Source organism: Spinacia oleracea, chromosome 1, assembly GCF_020520425.1.
Source record: "Spinacia oleracea cultivar Varoflay chromosome 1, BTI_SOV_V1, whole genome shotgun sequence".
Taxonomy (NCBI): domain Eukaryota; kingdom Viridiplantae; phylum Streptophyta; class Magnoliopsida; order Caryophyllales; family Amaranthaceae; genus Spinacia; species Spinacia oleracea.
Genome location: NC_079487.1, coordinates 130,432,276 through 130,451,862, shown reverse-complemented (window position 1 = coordinate 130,451,862; position 19,587 = coordinate 130,432,276). Strand labels below are relative to the sequence as shown.

Sequence of the window (19,587 nt, the reverse complement as noted above, 5' to 3'; positions counted from 1 at the left end):
GCCGGCTAGAAGTCCAAACCCGACCCGACACAAAAAAGCCCGCCCTGACATGAGCACGAAGTCGTGGGCTGGACTTGGACCTTAATTTTTTGGAAAAAGCACGACAAGACACGACAAAACACGTTAAATTTAGTAAAATCAGTCTTAGGCATGACGGGCTGACACGAAAGCACGTGAGTTCGAGCCGGACTGGAGCCTTGCTATGAACTTTTCGGCCCGGGATGATACAACATGGCCCTGTCATGGGCCCGGCCCGATTTTCGAAGCCCGACCCGCCCCACGGCCATCTTTACTAGAGCCTATAACCTCCCGTGGCCCCGTCTTAGTAAATCGTTCAGTTTCGCTCCTTTTTCTCCCCTTCCCTCTCTTTCTCTCTCTCTCTCTCTCTCTCTCTTTCTCTCTCTTGCCCACTGAAGAACCCTCATCACTTCCGACAGGGGATCAACATACCCGAGCTTCCGACTTTCAGGTGACCTTCATCATCAATTGTTTCCTTTCCGCCTCTTCTCTCGTTTTTTCAATTGCTTCTTCTGCCCTATATTTCTCCTCAATTGTATGTAAATGCAATTTCAACCTTTTGCTATTTAGGTTTTGAATTCCCATTTGATTTTGTTTTTTTCATTAGAAATCCTCCGTTATTCGACAATTTTGTTACATTTAGCACCGGCACCGTGTTTTGATGTTTGTTTACTCAGAAAATTCATGATTTCCTGCCTTTTTCTTGTTTGTTGAATGAATCAATGACAAAAACTTTCACACTTTAAGTTTTAGTAGGACGATTGCCAAAAAATCAAGTGAAAGACGAATTTGCTACTTTTTTCTTTTTTGATGCAAGCTTGGAACTAATAAATTAAACTGTCAACCAAGAACAGGTTCATGGAGGTCTGTCCTCCATCAAAACATCCGAAACAAACTCCGGGGCTTGTTCAATAATACATAATTTGCTACTTTATATTACATTAAATTTCACATTTTTGGGGGAAAATTGAGGATGCACTGAGGTGTATCTTCGATTTCCTTATGTGAGCAAATCCTTAAGTGATGATTAAGAAACTCATTTGACTTATGTTGTAACTAAAATTTTGTCGGGCGACCCTATGTTTGTTGTGTTTAATCTTCAAAAATGTAGAATTATGTTACTAATTCGGAAACTGGCTTTTTAGGTTTCATACCGCGTAAGTCTTGTGAATAGATTCCGTAGAGCAAAGAGTAATGGAAGTTGATTCTGAAATGCATGAATCTTCCACTAGCGTACCTGAAAATGAGGCGCCGACTGTGCAGATGGACGGTGAACAATTGTCTTCAAACGAAAAGGTAGTAGCATCCTACTTGTCTTGCATGTGAAAAATAACTAATACTAGTATTCACATGGTTAAGGAAGCTGCCCGTTGATTATATAGGGAAAAGAAAATGACGAGATTATGCAATCAATGGAGAAGTTGCAGATTGAGGCATCATCAGGATTCAAGAGGAAACCTGTCATCATTGTTGTTGTTGGAATGGCAGGTCAGTCCTTTATCCCCATTAGGAGTTTCTTAGTTCTGAATTACTCAATAGTCTAGCACTCTTTCCGTCCCAAATAAACTTATGTTATTGTAGTACTTTTCATTGTGTACTACTTCCTTCATATTTTAGCTATCCACTTTGACTCTTGCAGTATTCACATACCCCGCTTTGACCATATGTTTTACTAATATGTGAAAAAGTATATTATGTAAATGTTGTTGGACTTATTTCACCATATATATGTTTAAATTATCAACTTCTTCTAAAAAAAATTACGAAAAGGTAGTTGAATATATGAATAGGCAAGTTCTTCGTTGGCAAGCGGAAAAAGTCAATGTGGATTAGTGGAACAACTTAAAAAACAGGGGAAGTAGCATTTACAAGTTTCAAATGTATGTGAAACCCTATTTTGCGGAAGCTATGAATTGAATATCTGAATCTCATTATCTTATGGCATGGAGGGAGTATTTGTTATTTGGAATTAATATAATTCTCCCTCTCTATCTGTTTTTAATATCTTGTTTACAGTTTCAATGTTTGTACTTTTTATATTTTGTAATGCTAGCTCTGCATTTGAGTCAAAGGTTAATTCAAATGTGATCAGGAAGTGGAAAGACAACGTTTATGCGTCAACTGGTTTGCCATACACATGCGTCAAATCTTCGTGGTTACGTGATTAATCTCGACCCAGCTGTTATGACCCTTCCTTTTGGTGCGAATATTGATATAAGGGACACTGTTAAGTACAAGGAAGTCATGAAGCAGTTCAATCTAGGTCCTAATGGAGGAATTTTAACATCTCTAAATCTGTTTGCTACAAAATTTGACGAGGTAAAGCTTGAAGTATCTGGTATTCTGGATTATAGGGAGGGGTTAAAAGTTACGGGGGAAGATATCTTTTTTGTTAGATTGTTCTGTGATAATTTGCTGCAAACTTGGGGATGGTCAACTTTGAGGACAAAAATCACTGGTTGCATATTTTGTTACTCTTCTGATTTGAATTGTTGCTCTGAATCCTTTTCAAATATGGCAATATGAATATCAGTTATCAAGGGTATTTTTAATTTGTCTAAAATATTTTGTAGTTCTTTCTAATTAGTGTTTTGATCTTAGGTTGGTTAGAATTCTTGCTGTAGTTTCACCAGTGTTCTATAGATTGAGGCAGAATTTTGCTTATATCTTCATTTGGCTGATATTTTGGCTGGTGATCAAAGCGATGTCTGGCTGCTTGATAGTGGAGTACTCTCCTATAAAGTTTAACAAATATCACAAAATATTTGTATTTAGTTCGAAGAAAAACTGCAGAAGTGCATTCGAACTATAAGCCCGTAACAGTGAGTTGCCAATGATAGTAGTAGAGTGAGCAAAACGGAGAAACTTTTTTTCATTACCTTCTTGGCATTTGTTTTTGCTGGAAAAGAAGTTTATGTAAACTGGAATTCTGGAAAACTTGTGCTTGTTGGGAAAAACCTTCAACATATTAGTTAAGGACTTTAGTAGCACCAAAACCTCTTTTTTTTCGGTACATTATTATCTGTTTTTATCCGATACCAATCCATGTTAAGTAATATTTTGGATATTCTGCTACTCATTGTTTAGTAGTTCTGAATTAAGTTTGAACGTTTACCTCATAGAGTCATAGTTCACCTTCATGATGCGTGTCTTTCATTCTAAATCTCAGGTCATTTCAGTCGTTGAAAGTAGAGCTGATCAGCTTGATTATGTGCTGGTGGACACGCCTGGGCAGATTGAAATATTTACTTGGTCTGCCTCTGGAGCCATAATTACCGAAGCCTTTGCGTCTACTTTTCCCACTGTGATTGCTTATGTAGTTGATACTCCCCGCTCTTCAAATCCAACTACATTCATGAGTAATATGCTGTATGCTTGTAGCATTCTTTACAAGACACGGCTGCCTCTTGTTTTAGCTTTTAACAAGACAGATATAGCTCAACATCAGTTTGCTTTGGAGGTAGATTATATGTTTCTGATACCTAGTTCTACTCTCATGCGTGCCATTGTCTTGAGTATTTTTGTTTTGAAATTTGTCTATTAATCCATAAAAATGAAATTCAGTAATCTTGCAATATATGTGGGCTGCCTTACAGAAGATGAAATTTCTTAATTACATGCAAGATTGTCGTACAAATTGCTGAAGGGGAAATAGGAATTTTTAGGCATCTAATTGGCTATTTGACAATGATACCCGCCTTCTTTAAATGTAGCACGGATTGTCTTTGAAGATGTTGCTTCCTTCCGTATTTATGTTTGATGACACACAGCTCTGTTTTATTGTCTTAATTTCATTTTGTTGAGAATTTGGAATTTTGTGTGTTCTTTTATTCTTTATTTTATCTGTTTGGCTAATATTGATGGCTGTATTCTGGATTATAGTAAGTTTAAAGCATGTTTTAAGGAAGGCCTTAATGTTGATAAGTTGAGCTCTTCATTGGGTATCCAAGGTTCTTTACAGTTTACCCAAAGGGGTCCTAGAGTGAAGGACCTGGAACTATCGGGTGAACATCATGAACTTAATACCCTGTTTTTGTTGCGGTATTGCCCAGGCTCATATAATACATTCAACAATTGCATGTACCATCTTATAGGCAATTCATAACAATTGTAGGTCGGCATTTGTTGATGTTGGTTACTGGATGATGATTTGATTGTATCTGATAAGCAAAGTTTAATTTTTGGTTTAAGCTTCTAGATTTGCCTCATCAGGATGCCCAATTTCTTTGTCAGTGACACTTGCATCCAGGCTAGGATTTTTTGCTTATATTGATGGTTGGTTGGAGGAGTTCCTTGACATGGTGCAAGTTTTGGGTGGTAGTGTTGTGCTGTGTCTAACAACCATTACTTAATTTTTTGGAGTCTTTTCTAGTCCACTAGGGTATTAGTTCTTTTTCGCTATGAGAATAAATGGGTTTCTCATCCAGAGGCCTGATTGCAGAGTAGCAGCAGAAGAGTGTGTGAGCATTTCATGTGGAAGGTTTGCAGTTTTTTTATTTTTATTATTTATCTATAAAGAAGTTGATGTTTGTGAATGAAAATCTTAAATTTAGAAAAGGTGGTTTTTGCAACTTAGATTGAAGAAAAGCCTGTTAGAGGCATTACTTTGATTGCTGATCTATGTTACTTGGGAACTTGTGTTGGACATGGTTAAGTGTCTATATAAACTATTATTGTGAAAATTTCCATAATTTTGGCCCAAAATGTAGTGTTAAAGTGTACATACCCATGCCAGACAGCCAGATTCTGTGTAGGTTTATGAAATGGATTATCTTTAAGCTTGATTTTGTGAAGATTTATGATAGGGTTAGTAACAGTTTCTTGGATAAGGTGATGCAGTTTAATGGGGTTGAAATTAGATATAGAAAGTGGAACTTCTAACGTTTGCTTTGTACTTGGCTTTTCATCAACGGGTAGCCTAGTAAGTGGTTTCGGGTTCACAAAGGGGTTGTGGCATGGTGATCCAGTCTTCCTCTTTCTTATTTATTCTGGTAGTGGTTGATTCTCTAAGTCGGTTTAGGGAAAAGTTGGATGCAGTTTTGAGAGATTGAGAGTGGGGGTGGAGAGTAAGGATTTCTGGTTTTCATTTACAATTTTCCCTTTTCTAGACTTTTGGCAGAGTTTTCCTGTTAGCTCAGAGTCTCAATTCATCAACCTCTTCTAATAATAAGAACAATCGTTCTGATAAAGTAGAAGTGTCTCCATGAGATGAACTTGGGAAGAGCAAAGAGAGTCAATCCATCTGGGGAAACCTGAAAATTTGTCTCGTGAATAATGTTATCTGGGGTTTGATCATTCATAATAAGATTCAGGAATAATTGTTTAGATGACTTATTATTCTAGAATCGTGTCTCATTATAATTCTCAATTGTCATCAACCCCCTTCTAGTAATAAGAAAAATCGTGTCTGATAAAGTAGAAATGTCACAATGAGATGAACTTGGGAAGAAAAAAGAGACATGTTCCATCTGGTGAAACCTGAAAATTTGTCTCGTGAATAGTGTTATCTGGCCTTTGATCATTTAATAATAGATTCTGGGATAATTGTTGATGACTTATTATTCTAGAATGTGTATGATCTTGCATGGCTTAGAATCTGTTGCCAAATTACCATTACGGCATTACAGCATTCAGTTCTTAATGTCTGGACTTCTTTGGCATGAGTTCTCTGTTGGTAACAAACTAACAACTGAGCTTCCAAATGTTATGATTTGGACCATATATTGTTGTTTGGAATATACTTGTGCTTCTGTGTGCGATAGTATTTGAAAGTTGTGGGTTGCATGATTGATATCTTGTTTAAATGGTAGAAGTGTCCTTGTAGGATTGAGCAGTGAGATGAAAAATCAAGTCTGAATATCGATATGGACAGTTTTGTTTTGTGATTGGTGATATATCTCAGATATGGCTTGATTTGTACTTTGATGCTACTTGATCACTCAGATAAGACAGTCAATTCTTACTTGGGTAAATTTTTTCCATTATCATACATGCGTTAATTTCTTTTTTATGTGCCTTGAATTCCATAGTCGACACTTGGTCTTTGCTTCTGAAATTCACTGATTATTTCTGGTTGCAGTGGATGAAAGATTTTGAGGCATTTCATGCAGCACTTGAAGCAGATGAGTCCTACACTTCAACTTTGTCTCAGAGTCTATCCCTTGTCCTCGACGAGTTCTATAAAAATCTAAGATCAGTCGGAGTTTCTGCACTTTCTGGTGCGGGGATGAATGAGTTCTTTAAGGCCGTCGACGACAGTGCTAAAGAATACATGGACACTTACAAGTAAGCAAATAAAAGAATTTCTTGCAGAAACAAAACTACAAAACAGGGGGAAATAAATGTGTTTGCTTCACATGTCACTTCCTAGTGCAAAAGTTTCCCGCCAAAAACGATTTTCTAAACATATATCAACTTTATTTCTTTTTTATTTTCTATCTTTTCTATAAACTGTTTATGTATGGCAAAAAAATATTGGAATATAAAATATGAAAATTAATAGATACAATGTAATAATAATTTTCTTAAATGATTTTGGTAATATTTTAGTCAAATAGATATATCAAATGGAAAAATAAGAGCGATTTCCTTCAATATTGCTTGAAGATCTGTAAATTCCCAAAATACGTCACATTTGTAGTTATTTCCCACTCTACCGTCCACGTTAGCAAGAAAAACGGTCTGATTTTTTTAATCGATCACCGCAAAACCGCCAACTCAAATAGTGAGATGGCGGTTTACACTTAAATGTACCGCCTATTGAAATGGCGCCAATTCAATTGGCGGTTTTGTTTTAAATTTAAACCGCCAATTGAAATGGCAATTTAGAATTGAACCGGAAAAAAAAAATCTCTTTGACGTGGACGGTAGAGTGGGAAATAAGTTATAATGTGGCGTATTTGGGAATGAATAGCTTTGAGCATTATTAACGGAAATCGCTTGGAAAAATTAGCCTATAAAGTATTAAAATATGTAAATACATATAGGATGAAACTTGCATATTAAATAATTAAATGAGTATGTATTATGAGGAGAAATATAACAGTTAAACAGTTTTTAAAATAAAAAATTAGGATATCCGTGCGTGCACGGGATCTAATCTAGTGTGTACTATATTTTTGTGATGTTTGTGCAGGGTTGCTCTCGATAAGAGACTGGCAGAGAAGGAACGCTTGGGGGAGGATCACCGGCGTGATAACATGGAAAGGCTTAGGATGGAAATGGAGAATTCACAAGGAGAAACTGTAGTTTTAAGTACTGGTTTGAAGGACAGAGAGGCTGGCAGCAATAGCATGTTGGAGGATGACAACGAGGAAGACGAAGAAGATGAATATGCGAGGTTTAGTGAGGTGGAAGAAGATATGATTGACGATGAAGATGAAGACGTTGCTGGTTTTTCCTTCTAACACTGCATTTAACCAGGAATATTTCTTGTTTGCCTTGTTATCCGAACCTGATTTGAAGGACATTGTAGCTTCTTTTTTTGGCATTGCCTAAATGCTTGCATATAGTCTGTGAAGTGCGGACGGAAAGGTGCTGTACATAAGGAAGGACTTTGTGGCGCTGTTAGTGCTCTAAAATCTCGGTTTCACTAATTTCTCCATTCTAAATGAGGTATTATATTTCAATTGGGATGCCTTACATTTTTGAAAACAGGTACTCCCTCCGTTTCACATTATATGTCTTTAAATGTCGTTTATGGTTTCGGACAAATTCTTTATGAGATGGAGTGTTTGGTACTCTGTGTATTAATATTCAAACCTTATAAATTGAATTTATTAAATCAAGAAGGAAAAAAAAGAAACAGAAATTAAATGGCAAGACGGTCGACCTTGTACTTGTACGATAAACATACAACGTTGTGTCATCTGTCTTAGGATTCTTGGCCTTTGGAGAGCACAAAACTACAGCGAGGTTCACATTATTTTGAGTGGATCACTGCACTAAATTGTGGACCTCTTCTCAATTCTCAGGTATCCACATTTCGAGGTCTCTCCCAAGTAGTCCCATGTGCTTTTCATTCCCCTTAATATAGATCTATTATTATTATTATTATTATTATTATTATTATTATTATGAAGAAGATTAAGTGATTAACGTAAGAATGTTCTATGTAGACGAGATACGATCAAAGATCTAAACAGTAGAGTACCGCATTTTTGGAAATGAAATGCTAACATCGTCCACGGACAAAGGGTGACGTAAATATAAGCTAAATACTTATGGTAATTTGTATCGCTATCCAAGTACCCAACCTTATAGCTCAATAATTGAACAAATAAAATTCCAAAAGACGAAATCCTCGCCCCCAGCCCCCACGGCTCCTACCCACCCTTTGAACAAACAAAATTATGAATGATTGAATAGAGAAAACCATGCTGTAAAAGTAATTGAGAGAAAGAATTCTTAACTTATGTTTTACTCCTTTGAATCCAAAAGAAAATGAAAAAGAAGGGAAAAGGATTGAAATAAATAGAACAAAAGAATACCCCAAATCCCCAATTAAGAAAAGCATCTACGGAGTATCAAATTCGGTTAATTTGCTTAATGAGCTGTCCTTGAAAGCTGGAAAGCACGGAAACGTCATTGGGCTACCGTGTTCCGTGTCCGACACGTATTGGATACCGACACGTCTTGGACACGCGGAAATATGTGTCTGACACGCGAAATCACGTGTCCGATTGTTTTTGAAAATTTAGGACACGAGACACACGACCGGATACACGATGGACACGTCTTGGACACGTCTTGAATACATATTTCAGGCACGTTTGCCAATGCACGATTTCAAATATTAATATCTCTAATTGTGTATCGGAAAAAATTATAAAAAGTTGATATTTAAATAATATTTACTGATACGAATCTAATAAGACCCCACACGACTATATTTTTTTTATGTATAAACCACAAAAGGAAATCAAAGGTGTTTGTGTGAATAGTGTCAAAAACCCCATTGTGTCGTGTAAATAAGAACAGAGGAAGTATTTCAATATAAATTAATATTTCAGATTGCTATCTCTTTTTTACAATTCCTTCGAAGGTCTCTTGAGCAATCAACAACCTTCATAAATATAGATCGGATTCACAAGCCACCATGACATTAATTACGGTCTCCTTTGTGGGTTACTCCATCCATCATGTGAATCTGATCTTATGTTTATGAAGGCTTGGTGTTCATTCACAAGAATCTCCGTCTACTTTCTAGGAGGAGTACAAGTTATTACAAAGGAAGAGCAAAAATGAGGGATGTGAGAGGAGATTATTATCATGTCATTTTATGTAGTGTAGTTCAATTTTTTTATTTGAATGTCGTTAATAAATTTAGTTACTTTTTGCATTATTTTATTAATGATTTTAATTTTATTTTGATATATTATATTATTTTAATATTATTATTTCCCGTGTCCCCGTGCCCGTCATTTTTAAGATGGCGTATCCCCGTACCCGTATTGTGTCCGTGTCCGTATCCGTTTTGGTGCAACCTAGCTTGAAAGGTGAGATACCCCTACAATATAAATTTTGCTACCTAAATTCCCAATGCATTTATCATAATAATAATATTCATTTGACATTTATCGCACTTTCTTAACAATCAAGCCCGTCGTAAATACACGGAAAAACTAGGATTATGTTATAGTTGACTTATTTTTTCTGAACCCTAAACCCTAATATTAAATATCGTCTACATCCTTGTGCATAAATTAATAGTTTCCATTTGTATTATCGTTTACATAGGAAATAGATATAAATAATTCTACATGCAATTTAGAGTGCTAATTAACTTTTTTTAGGGAAGAGTAATAATTAACATAATTACAAGTTTGCTTAAAATATATGATTACAAATGATTTTGTAGTCCATGTCTATGGGAGGGACCATGTATGGCCAATGATGCATGCTTAAATAATTAAATTGTGGTCAATTTTGACTACACCAAGTGAACCATGTGGCTTCTTTCTATCATCATATCAAGTTTCATATACTTCGTATATCATAGCCATTACGATCCAACACCATGCATATTATGAGAATAAAAATTACTCACTCCGTTCCTAAATAAGTGTCATATTTGGATTCCGGCGCGGTAATTAATAAAATTGTAAAGTGTGTAAGAGTTAATAATTGAGAATGTTTTTTTTGGGGAAAGGATAAAATAGATAATTGTTTAATTGAATAAAGTACAAATAAAAGTGGATGTGGGGATTGAAAACTGGAAACGTGTAGAATGTGTAAGTAAAAGTAATCATGATTTATAGAAAAGTGAGAAAAGTGTATGGAAAAGTGTGAAAAGTGTATGGAAAAGTGGGAAAAGTATATGTTCAAAAATAGAAATGTGACACTTATAAGGGAACGCCAAAAAAGGAAATGTAACACTTATTTAGGAACGGAGGGAGTACTATTTTGCTGTCCAATAAAACAATTACTCTTTAGTGCTTATTTGGTTGACATGAAAATTTCCGATACAAAGCTATATTTATAGAAACATTTTCTGATTTCAAGTACCTAATTAACAAAAAAAAAAAAACGCTCGTTATATTAGTAACATTACTATTCCAATTTAGAACTTTCTAAACCAAAATAAAAAGTCAACAAAAATAAGAGACACAAGACAAAAGAAGTGAAGTAGGTGCCACAACACCAACTATGCAAATCTGAAATTACGCAAATATGGAGTAGAATCTAATATTTTCAATTAATTACAAAAAGTACCAACTCCAATAAATATAATTCTAATAGTACTACTACTATAAATAAACAAATAAAGCCAGCACTTGGATCAGCAAACTGTTCCCAAGAATTTATTATGATCAATAATACTACTCCTAAATCCTAATTAACACATCAACCCTACCTTAAGTATACTACACCAAATCCACATTTCATTCCCCCATTTTTTTTCCCTCTATTAATCTTTCCATTCTCTTCAACTTTCATCACAAAAAACTCAATCTTTCACTTATTATCGACCAACTTTTCTCAGTCCACTTACACCCCTGGTGCGAAAAAGTAACGTTTTTTTAATATAAATAGTGTTTTGTAAAAAGAACACAAAGAAAAACCAAAAAAATGGAGAATTTCAGATCCATGTCATGCAAGGAAGGAAGAATGCAAATGGAGAATTACAACAACGACAACAACAACAATAATGGAGGTGGAAAATCGAATGGCGGGCCGCCAACAAGTATGCAGGATCTGAGATCTTACAGTACATCTTATGCTTCAAATTATATGCAAGTTCATCCTCAACCTTCAAACAAAGATTCAAAAGGTAATAATCATAATAATAGTAATAATAATGATCATAAGAAAAACAGGGGATTTGGATCAACTTCGAATTCATATTCAAATTCAACAACAAAAGGGTGGAGTTTGAGTGATCCAGAGCTTCAAAGGAAGAAAAGGGTTGCTAGTTATAAAGTTTATGCTGTTGAAGGTAAAATGAAAGGCTCTTTTAGGAAGAGTTTCAGATGGGTTAAGCATACTTGTTCTCAAGTTGTTCATGGTACTTGGTGGTGATCCAGATTATTGTTTTTTTTATATTATTTTTAATGTTTTTATTACTTCTTTGTTTGAATTCCTGGTGTGATTTGTTCTTCTTTTCGGAACATAAAATATTTAGTAATTGTATGATAGTCTTTTGTGGATCGTATTACTATTATGGAACAAAAGTTTAAAGAAGGGATCCTAAAAATCAGAAAAGGGACATTGGGCATGGCCGGGCCATCACGCGGGTTGTCGAGTCTAATACGAAGTAAGAAATCGGCCCGCATGGCATGAGGGATGGGTCATGAATGGGCCTCATTTATGGAAGACAGACATGAGGCTGATCTTTTCTTAGCCCCCTTTTGGTATAGCCTATTCGGGGCACTAGGCACGTGATCCTACACATCTCAGCATGCCATCTGCCCAGCATATGGCCAACTCTACTCGCACGTATTATGATAGTATCCCAATCCCAACGGGCCGTGCCAAGAGAGGGCCCGTTGGGACACTAGGCACGTGAGTCTACACGGCTCAACATGTGCCCAGCTCTACTCGCAATTACTTGATAGTTGGGTACATGATTGATATACTATAGATTAGTGATGCTGTAATCAAGAGTAAATCTATAATAATTGATAATGTATTAGTCTTGTTCATGTGAAAGGTATTTTAGTATTGTTTATGTGGAGGATGTTTTATGTTTTAATGCTTCTTACACTATTTGTATTTGTATTTGTATTTGGAAATGTACGGTCCGTCAAATACTCCTTGATGAATAGACTTTCAGTTCTACAATTGCTACAGAGAGAGAGCGAACATAAAATCTCAAGTTTATATCCTTCAAATTCTTGAAACTCGAAAGATAACCAATCTCCTAACAATTGATTTCCCACAATTGTACAATTTGATGACAATACATCAATCTCGACTCCTCCAACAATGGAAACATTTTCGTATTAGAAAGAATTGACGCCTCGTTTGGTAGCCAATCATAAATGGTGGCAACGAGAATAAATTTATACGTAAATTTGTAAGGAGAATCAACATTTATTTCTATGGTAATGATAAGTTCCCACAAAAATATCTCTTTTTCTTCCTACTTGTACCCCTTTCTCTCTAACAATACTGTTATGCATCTACACCAAGAGGAACAAGAAGATACTTTTAATGAATCCAACAATTAAATCAGTGTTTGGATCACAATCAGGAACACCACAAGCCTAGATCACTCCACTCTCCCCTGTTTCTCGATCTAAGCTTCGCTCAAAACTCCTTCGATCATCCTAACAATGTTATCGCCCTCATTGGTGTCCATAATCTCCATTGAATTTCACGTCATTTTTCCCAACTTGGTGGCGTTGTCTTTTCAATTCTATTGCAGTCTGCATTGCTTAGGAGTAGTTGGTACAACATAAAATGCACGGTCTTGCTTTCTTGGGTTTATAAATGGTAAGATGGTAAATATAGTCCGAGTAGTGTGAACGTATCACACCATCAATTAATGGTATGACTTAACACATATAAGAATTAATTTGGGATTAATTAATGGCTTTGGTGCTAAATACACCCATATCATAGTTGATTTCTTTCTTTTTGATTCTACTGAGAAGAGTTTCCACCGCTTTTGACGAGTGGACTAATCTACCGTGGGAGTTTGCATGAGTAACTCGATGGGCAACATCCTTCAGTTGAAGTTTTTCCATATATAAGATTCAAAACTGAGACTTTGGTAGAAATTATTAGGTGTACTCGGGTGCACCGTACACCTAATGGTAGTTTTATGTTCGTGGGTGATCCCTCTCATACGTTCTCCATGACTTTGGTTAAGGGAACAAAACGTCTATAATCACTCATGCCAACCTCAATTGATCATCGTAATTAATACGGAGGATAAATGTTAGTTGCCAATTTTACCTTATTTTACCTCCCTAGTGAGTTTTTCTTCTTACCGTAAATCCCAACCAACAACCCCAAAAAAATTGGACCCCAAAAAATATTTATATTTGTTTTTTTTTTTTTGTAAAGAATTAAAATCAGTCTCAGAAGCTTCTCAGTTCTATCAAACTTGCAAAAATGGTTTTCTGAGACTCTGACGTTAAGACCATCGTTTCCCTTTCCCATCTCTCAATCTCCATCATCACGTCCTTCCATCTGCTCATTTCCTTGATTTCTACCCGAAAAATTCTATCTAACAGAAGAGGAATACCCAATTCAAGTAAGAAGAGGAAGAAAACCCCATTTTTTATCCCCAATATTTCACAGATCCTTCTAGATCTAAGCTAGAGATAAATCTAAACACTAAAAAACAGTGGAGGGTTAATCTTACATTATATTTAATTGGTTGGGTTTTGGGTGTTTTGATCGAAATTATTCAAGATGAATATCTTCAGATTAGCTGGTGATATGACCCATTTGGCCAGTGTTCTTGTTTTGCTTCTCAAGATCCATACCATCAAATCATGTGCTGGTAATTTTTCTCTAATCCCTAAGCATTTACCTTCATACAATTATCATGTCAATGCAACTCAATTAGTATTAATTTCTAAGAAATTGTTGCTGTTTAGGGTTTAGGGTATTTGTTGTTGCTTTGCATTTTCGATTATTTTGGGTAAATTTTGAAATTTATGTTTGTGGGTTTTGAGAATTTTGGGGTAATGATGGTTTTGTGTGGTTATTATGTGATGGGTGATTGAAATGAGTGAATCCCTCAAAAAACCCCCCGAAATGACTGAAGTTTTATGGAGCTCTGAATGTGTGCGTAATATTGGAATTTTAGCCTCTGGAATTTGGCAATAATTTCAGTTTTCAGTCAACTGTGCAGGGCGATTGTTGTGATTATGTAAGGGAGTGTTTCTTATTTGAATTTGCTACGATGGAGGAAAACTTGATTTTAGCTATGATATTCCATGCTTCTGAACTTTTAGTGTGGTTTTAGTTGTAAACCACAGGTAGTTGTTTGATAGTTATGAGTCGAAACATGTAAGGAATTGGTCGTTAAGGTTGATTCGTGATACATAGGCTGTTCGAAACTTCACATTACTTAATACCGGTTCAATTATAATCCTATATTGGTCGTTGAGGTTGCTTAGTTGTGAATCTTCTGGTGTTCACATTAATTGATACGTTTCAGTTATAACCTTCTGCCTGAAGATGGTGACTTTGGACCTATGGTGTCTATGGTCATACCATATTGGCATTTGTTAAGATGCCCAGGTTTTGTGATGTGGCAATTTGTTGATTGCGAGCGTAAGAGGTCAGTGACCTGGTTCTGTCTTTAGTTCAACATTTCCAAAAAAAAAACTAATACGGAGTATATTGAGGTTATTATCAGACTTTCTGCGCTATCTCATGTTTTGTTTGAGGTTGATTTGAGTAAAATACACCTTAACTAATCTACTAGACAATCAACAAAATCCAGTCACCTCATTCAAGGGGACATTTGGCTAGCTCATGCTATTCTTGCCGTTGTACAAACAGTGTATATTAAGAGAAGTCCGATTTCTCTGATTTTCGATAAATATTCCACTTAGGTCACTACTACCTTTTTATCTCACTTCTAATTCATTGGCTTATGTTTGTTATGGTGCCCGTGGATGTGGTTCTCATCATCCCCTGACAACCTTGGTGCAACTGATTTGCAGCTTCTTCTTTCCACACACTCATGTATTATCTTATGCCCATATGCCTATGAATCCTTGTGTTCTAGTGATAGTAAATAGATTATGGTGTTATTTGGTGTATGCCTCACTTGTAATTTTATATCTACTTGCAATATTTTCTCTGATTGTCTCTAGTTTAGTTGATATAAGATTCTGAAATTTGTACTTCTTCACTATATATAGGTGTTTCGTTGAAGACTCAGGAACTTTATGCAATTGTTTTTGTGACGCGCTACTTGGATATCTTTACGGACTTCATATCACTGTATAACACTGTCATGAAGCTTATATTTCTCAGCAGCTCCTTTTCAATTGTCTGGTACATGAGAAGTCATAAGATTGTCAGGCGGTCGTATGACAAGGACCAAGATACCTTCCGACACTGGTTCTTGATATTGCCTTGCTTACTCTTGGCTTGCCTTATCAATGAGAAATTCAGCTTTAATGAGGTAATGTACTTATTGCCATCGCTTTCGATTTAGAATTTGGATGGGATGCATGAATAAAGTGAAAGCTGTTTCTCGTATTACTCATCTGTTTTATTACACGGTTTCAGGTCATGTGGACTTTCTCCTTGTACCTGGAAGCAGTTGCCATACTTCCCCAATTGGTATTGTTGCAGAGAACTAGAAACATTGACAACCTGACTGGACAATATGTGTTTCTTCTAGGGTATGCATCTGTTTCATGCTATATTACTTTTTATTTTAGCTTGCTACTATTTCCCCAACAAAAATGATAGGGTGGGGGAAGTGTTACTTTATAGCTGAGTACTTTCCTTTAAGTTCCTGATATCTGTTGTTTTATGCTTAAAGTCGACTCTTATCTGATGGTGGTTTAACGCCTATTAAGAAACCTAGAAATTCCACTTGTTCACGATCAGATGTCTGCAGAAACTGAGTTCCAGGCAAAGTGGGAGTCGGTGACAGTTATTGAGCTAGACCCTTGAGCAGACCGGTTCTATGTAACCATTTTCTTGGGGTCTTTGATAAAGGAAAGAAGGGGTTGAGGAATTACTGACTCACTGTACCTGTCCATGTGTTTGTCACATTGTTTTTATATCTTCCCTCCATTTAGCCTCAATGGCATTACCTCAGAGGTTGAATTATAGCATTATAGGTTATTTTCGTAAAAAGTTGAAATTTTAGAGGAGGGAGAGAGATAGATAGAGAGGGAAAAGGGTTGGTTTTAGATACTAGTTAGTAGTCACTATTATTGGTGGTAGAAATGTTGGGTCCTGCACTCTTGCCAGAGTACTGTACTATGGTAGAGTCAGTGGTGAGAAGTCATGATTGTGGTGAGAAGTCATCACTTTGCAGGGGGTGCAGTTGGGTTATGGAGTAGTAGATGTTTTTTTTTCTTTTGCTGTTTAATTTTATGTTCCAACTCCTATTTAATTGCTACTAAACCACCAACTCGAGTAAAGAGCAAGAGGTGGGTGTAGAGGGAGAGAGGAACAGGTAAGTATTTGTGATTCCTATGTGTGAGTGTGTGACCAGATATGTTGAAAGAGAATTGATTATTATTCTCCACTTGAACCAAATTTAATGTTTATTTCTTGACGCTGTTTCCTCTCCTTTCTAAAACTCAAGCTGTTTCTAGGTTGTTAAGGGCCTTTCTGTGTTCCCACTCTTCTCTCTTGAAGTATCTATAGTAAAAACTAAGAAATGTGTTTGATGTAAAATGTTTGTGGGGACATTCTAGAATTGTTTTTGTCTATTAATTGGACAATTGGGGAACTAAAAGAGCCCAAAAGTGAAAGTGGAATTTGTATTATATGGAAAATGGTAATGTCTCTGGCTGCCTGGCTCCACTTGACATCAGCTAGCTGTTGGTTTGGATGTAGCTAATGGTCATGATGGCTAGTTACTGAACCAGTGGTGAATCTTAGATGACTCAAGGACTCGAGGACACTGTTCAGTGACTTAGGCAGGGGTTTTTCTTTCACCCATGTATCTGATTAGTTATGTGCTTATGTATGGAACCCTTTTATCGGTAACTTTGGTATGAATCCTCCAAGTGTGGCTTTTGTCTGGCTTAGTGGCTAAAGCTGTTAAGATATGGGGATTCCAATGAACTACTTTGTTTGTTTTTGTAAACTGGCAATTATTAACTGCATAATGAAAATTAAAATCAATGAAACGTTTTAGAGATGTATTCAGAGAGAACTTGGAGACCTTTTGAGATTTTTGGAAGTGGAAAACATTTTTTATGATTGAAAACATACTTAGAGGCGGAAATAGTCCCATTAACTTGCCAGAGTTCTAGTCTCTGATTGTCTGGATGAACTGTTCTGTACTCTTATATCATACTCCATATATCTAATAATTATCACATGAAATATTGAAATGTCTTCTATTTGGTTGTACCTCAGTGACTTTTTCTGCTCAACTATTTTGCGTGCTTCACTTTCGTTGTATCCTCTTCTTTAAACTCCATGTGCAGCTTTTTTCATTTTTAATCGATGGTGACCTCTCGTGCAGGGCATACCGTTCATTGTACATCGTCAATTGGATTTACCGCTACTTCACTGAGCCTCACTATGTCCACTGGATACGTATGCCTTTTCTCTTTGCTTGAGTCCTTCTCTCCTTTCCCTTTGCATTGTTATACATATATGCAAACTGTGAAATATGAGTACAGTTTAGAACGTTTTAAGCATCATGTTTTACATCATATATAATGCATCAGGTGTGTCTATCATATTTCTACTGGCCCCTGACTAAAAAAACACTCCGTGCATAAAAACTGTTGGCAAGTTCAATGTTTTTTTACTTTTGAGTATTTTTTTTATCTGGATTGAACATAATATTGATATTGAACTATTTGCAAGGCGGATTTATGTTCCACAATTTTCACTTTATTAAGAAAGAAGGCAAAAGAAAAGCAAGTGAGTTAGTAGTCCTGTCTTTTTGCTAATTTAAATAATAGAGTGTGATAAGAAACATGTGAGGACCACATACTATAAATGGTATTGGGCAATCAAAGGGACGGACCGAAAAGGAAATTGGGACAATCTTTTACACTTTCCCCCCCCCCCTTTTTCTTGGGATGGGGGAAGAATAGTGGGTTTGTTAAAGGCAGATATGCATCTTTATATGAGAAGGGAAACATGCGAGGGATTATCATCCGTGGCTTTCTGTTTGTTAACGTATGTGGAAGTATTTGAGGTCATTCCTTTTGTTCGCGAGAAAGTTAGCTTATGTAATAGAAGGTGAGCCTGTTACATATTCTCTAACATTCTTTAATGTGTTAATTGCTGTCATTTTCTATAATTGCAGCATGGCTAGCTGGGATTATTCAGACATTGTTGTACGCTGACTTCTTTTACTATTACTTCGAGAGGTAAAATGCTGGTTCATATTTACACATTTCTTTACTATCTATTCATGAAGATGTTGTGACAAATTGTATTTTTTTACATTGCAGCTGGAAAAACAATAGAAAGCTCCAGTTACCAGCTTAAGCATTTCGAAAAAGTTTCTTGGGTTGTTATTCTCTTGGTTTCTTGAAAAATGTATTGCTGACAATCTATGCAACGCAATGCCCGAACTTGTGTGATTTTCATGAATATGGTTATCCGATTATGTTTAGCCTAGCTCTTTTTGTTAGCAAATCTGGTTATCACCATGTATTTTTGGGTATTTGCAACTCAGTACGGAACTACTTAGTATAATAGTATACACTCAGAATTTTAGATTATTTCCTGTCAATTAAAGGCATTATTTATTTCCTTAAATAGTGAAACCGAACCTTATAGATTACATGAAACGTTGTTCGTAGATCTCTTGTAAATGCTCTACTCAGTTTCTCATCTGTTTGAGGATGGAAGCTTTCCTGGTTTTGCACCTCACCGTTATCATGTTAAATGAAAATTTGTTGAGGATTACATATCCTCTTAAAAGGCAAAACACCTCACAAATATTGTTAATAACTGAATTCCCCATTAGTCCTAAACGAAAGCCTAGTGTTGTGAATAAACCATGGATGAACTGAACTGAATTAAATGACACTCGACTTTATTTGCTAAACTGATCTAAATGGAGTTGAACTGAACTGAACTGGATGGAATTAGAATAAAGTCCAAAGAACGGGTCTGAATCCTTGATTCCTTTCTTTGTATAATTTGTAAACTTGGCAAAATAAGATGGAATGTGGGTTTATTTGGCTAAATTGAAATAAATGGAGTTGAACTGAACTAAATGATATTGAAATAAAGTCCAAAAACACGGGGTCTAAATCCTGGGTTCCTTGGCAGAACTAGATGAACATGATAAGTTGGATATATTTGGTAGTTGAAAGTAAAAAAAAAAGTCCCTGAATTCCAATTGAAAATATATACAGGGATTTCACCTGTGTTTTTGCTCAAACTAGCGAAAAACAATAAGTTAATTGAAAACAAAGTTGAAAGCTTCCGAAAAAA

The 19,587-nt window shown here is 35.9% G+C and overlaps 3 protein-coding genes across 3 annotated transcripts; all 3 read left to right on the top strand.

The window, feature by feature from the left end:
• The first annotated feature begins 332 nt into the window (after window positions 1-332).
• LOC110803648 (GPN-loop GTPase QQT2) lies at window positions 333-7,659 on the top strand. Its single transcript, XM_022009174.2, has 7 exons — window positions 333-469; window positions 1,164-1,314; window positions 1,401-1,506; window positions 2,111-2,337; window positions 3,188-3,478; window positions 6,098-6,303; window positions 7,154-7,659. Exons 2-7 carry the CDS (start codon window positions 1,213-1,215, stop codon window positions 7,422-7,424), a joined length of 1,203 nt encoding a protein of 400 aa, XP_021864866.1. The 5' UTR covers window positions 333-469; window positions 1,164-1,212; the 3' UTR covers window positions 7,425-7,659.
• A 3,131-nt stretch (window positions 7,660-10,790) lies between these two features.
• On the top strand, window positions 10,791-12,237 carry LOC110802942 (uncharacterized). The gene has a single exon (XM_056834916.1). The coding sequence runs from the start codon at window positions 11,089-11,091 to the stop codon at window positions 11,536-11,538; it is 450 nt and encodes a 149-aa protein (XP_056690894.1). The 5' UTR covers window positions 10,791-11,088; the 3' UTR covers window positions 11,539-12,237.
• A 1,289-nt stretch (window positions 12,238-13,526) lies between these two features.
• On the top strand, window positions 13,527-18,928 carry LOC110803637 (ER lumen protein-retaining receptor). The gene is made up of 6 exons (XM_022009164.2): window positions 13,527-13,972; window positions 15,348-15,613; window positions 15,721-15,836; window positions 17,648-17,721; window positions 18,446-18,509; window positions 18,594-18,928. The coding sequence occupies exons 1-6, from the start codon at window positions 13,882-13,884 to the stop codon at window positions 18,628-18,630; spliced, it is 648 nt and encodes a 215-aa protein (XP_021864856.1). The 5' UTR covers window positions 13,527-13,881; the 3' UTR covers window positions 18,631-18,928.
• The last annotated feature ends 659 nt before the right edge of the window (window positions 18,929-19,587 follow it).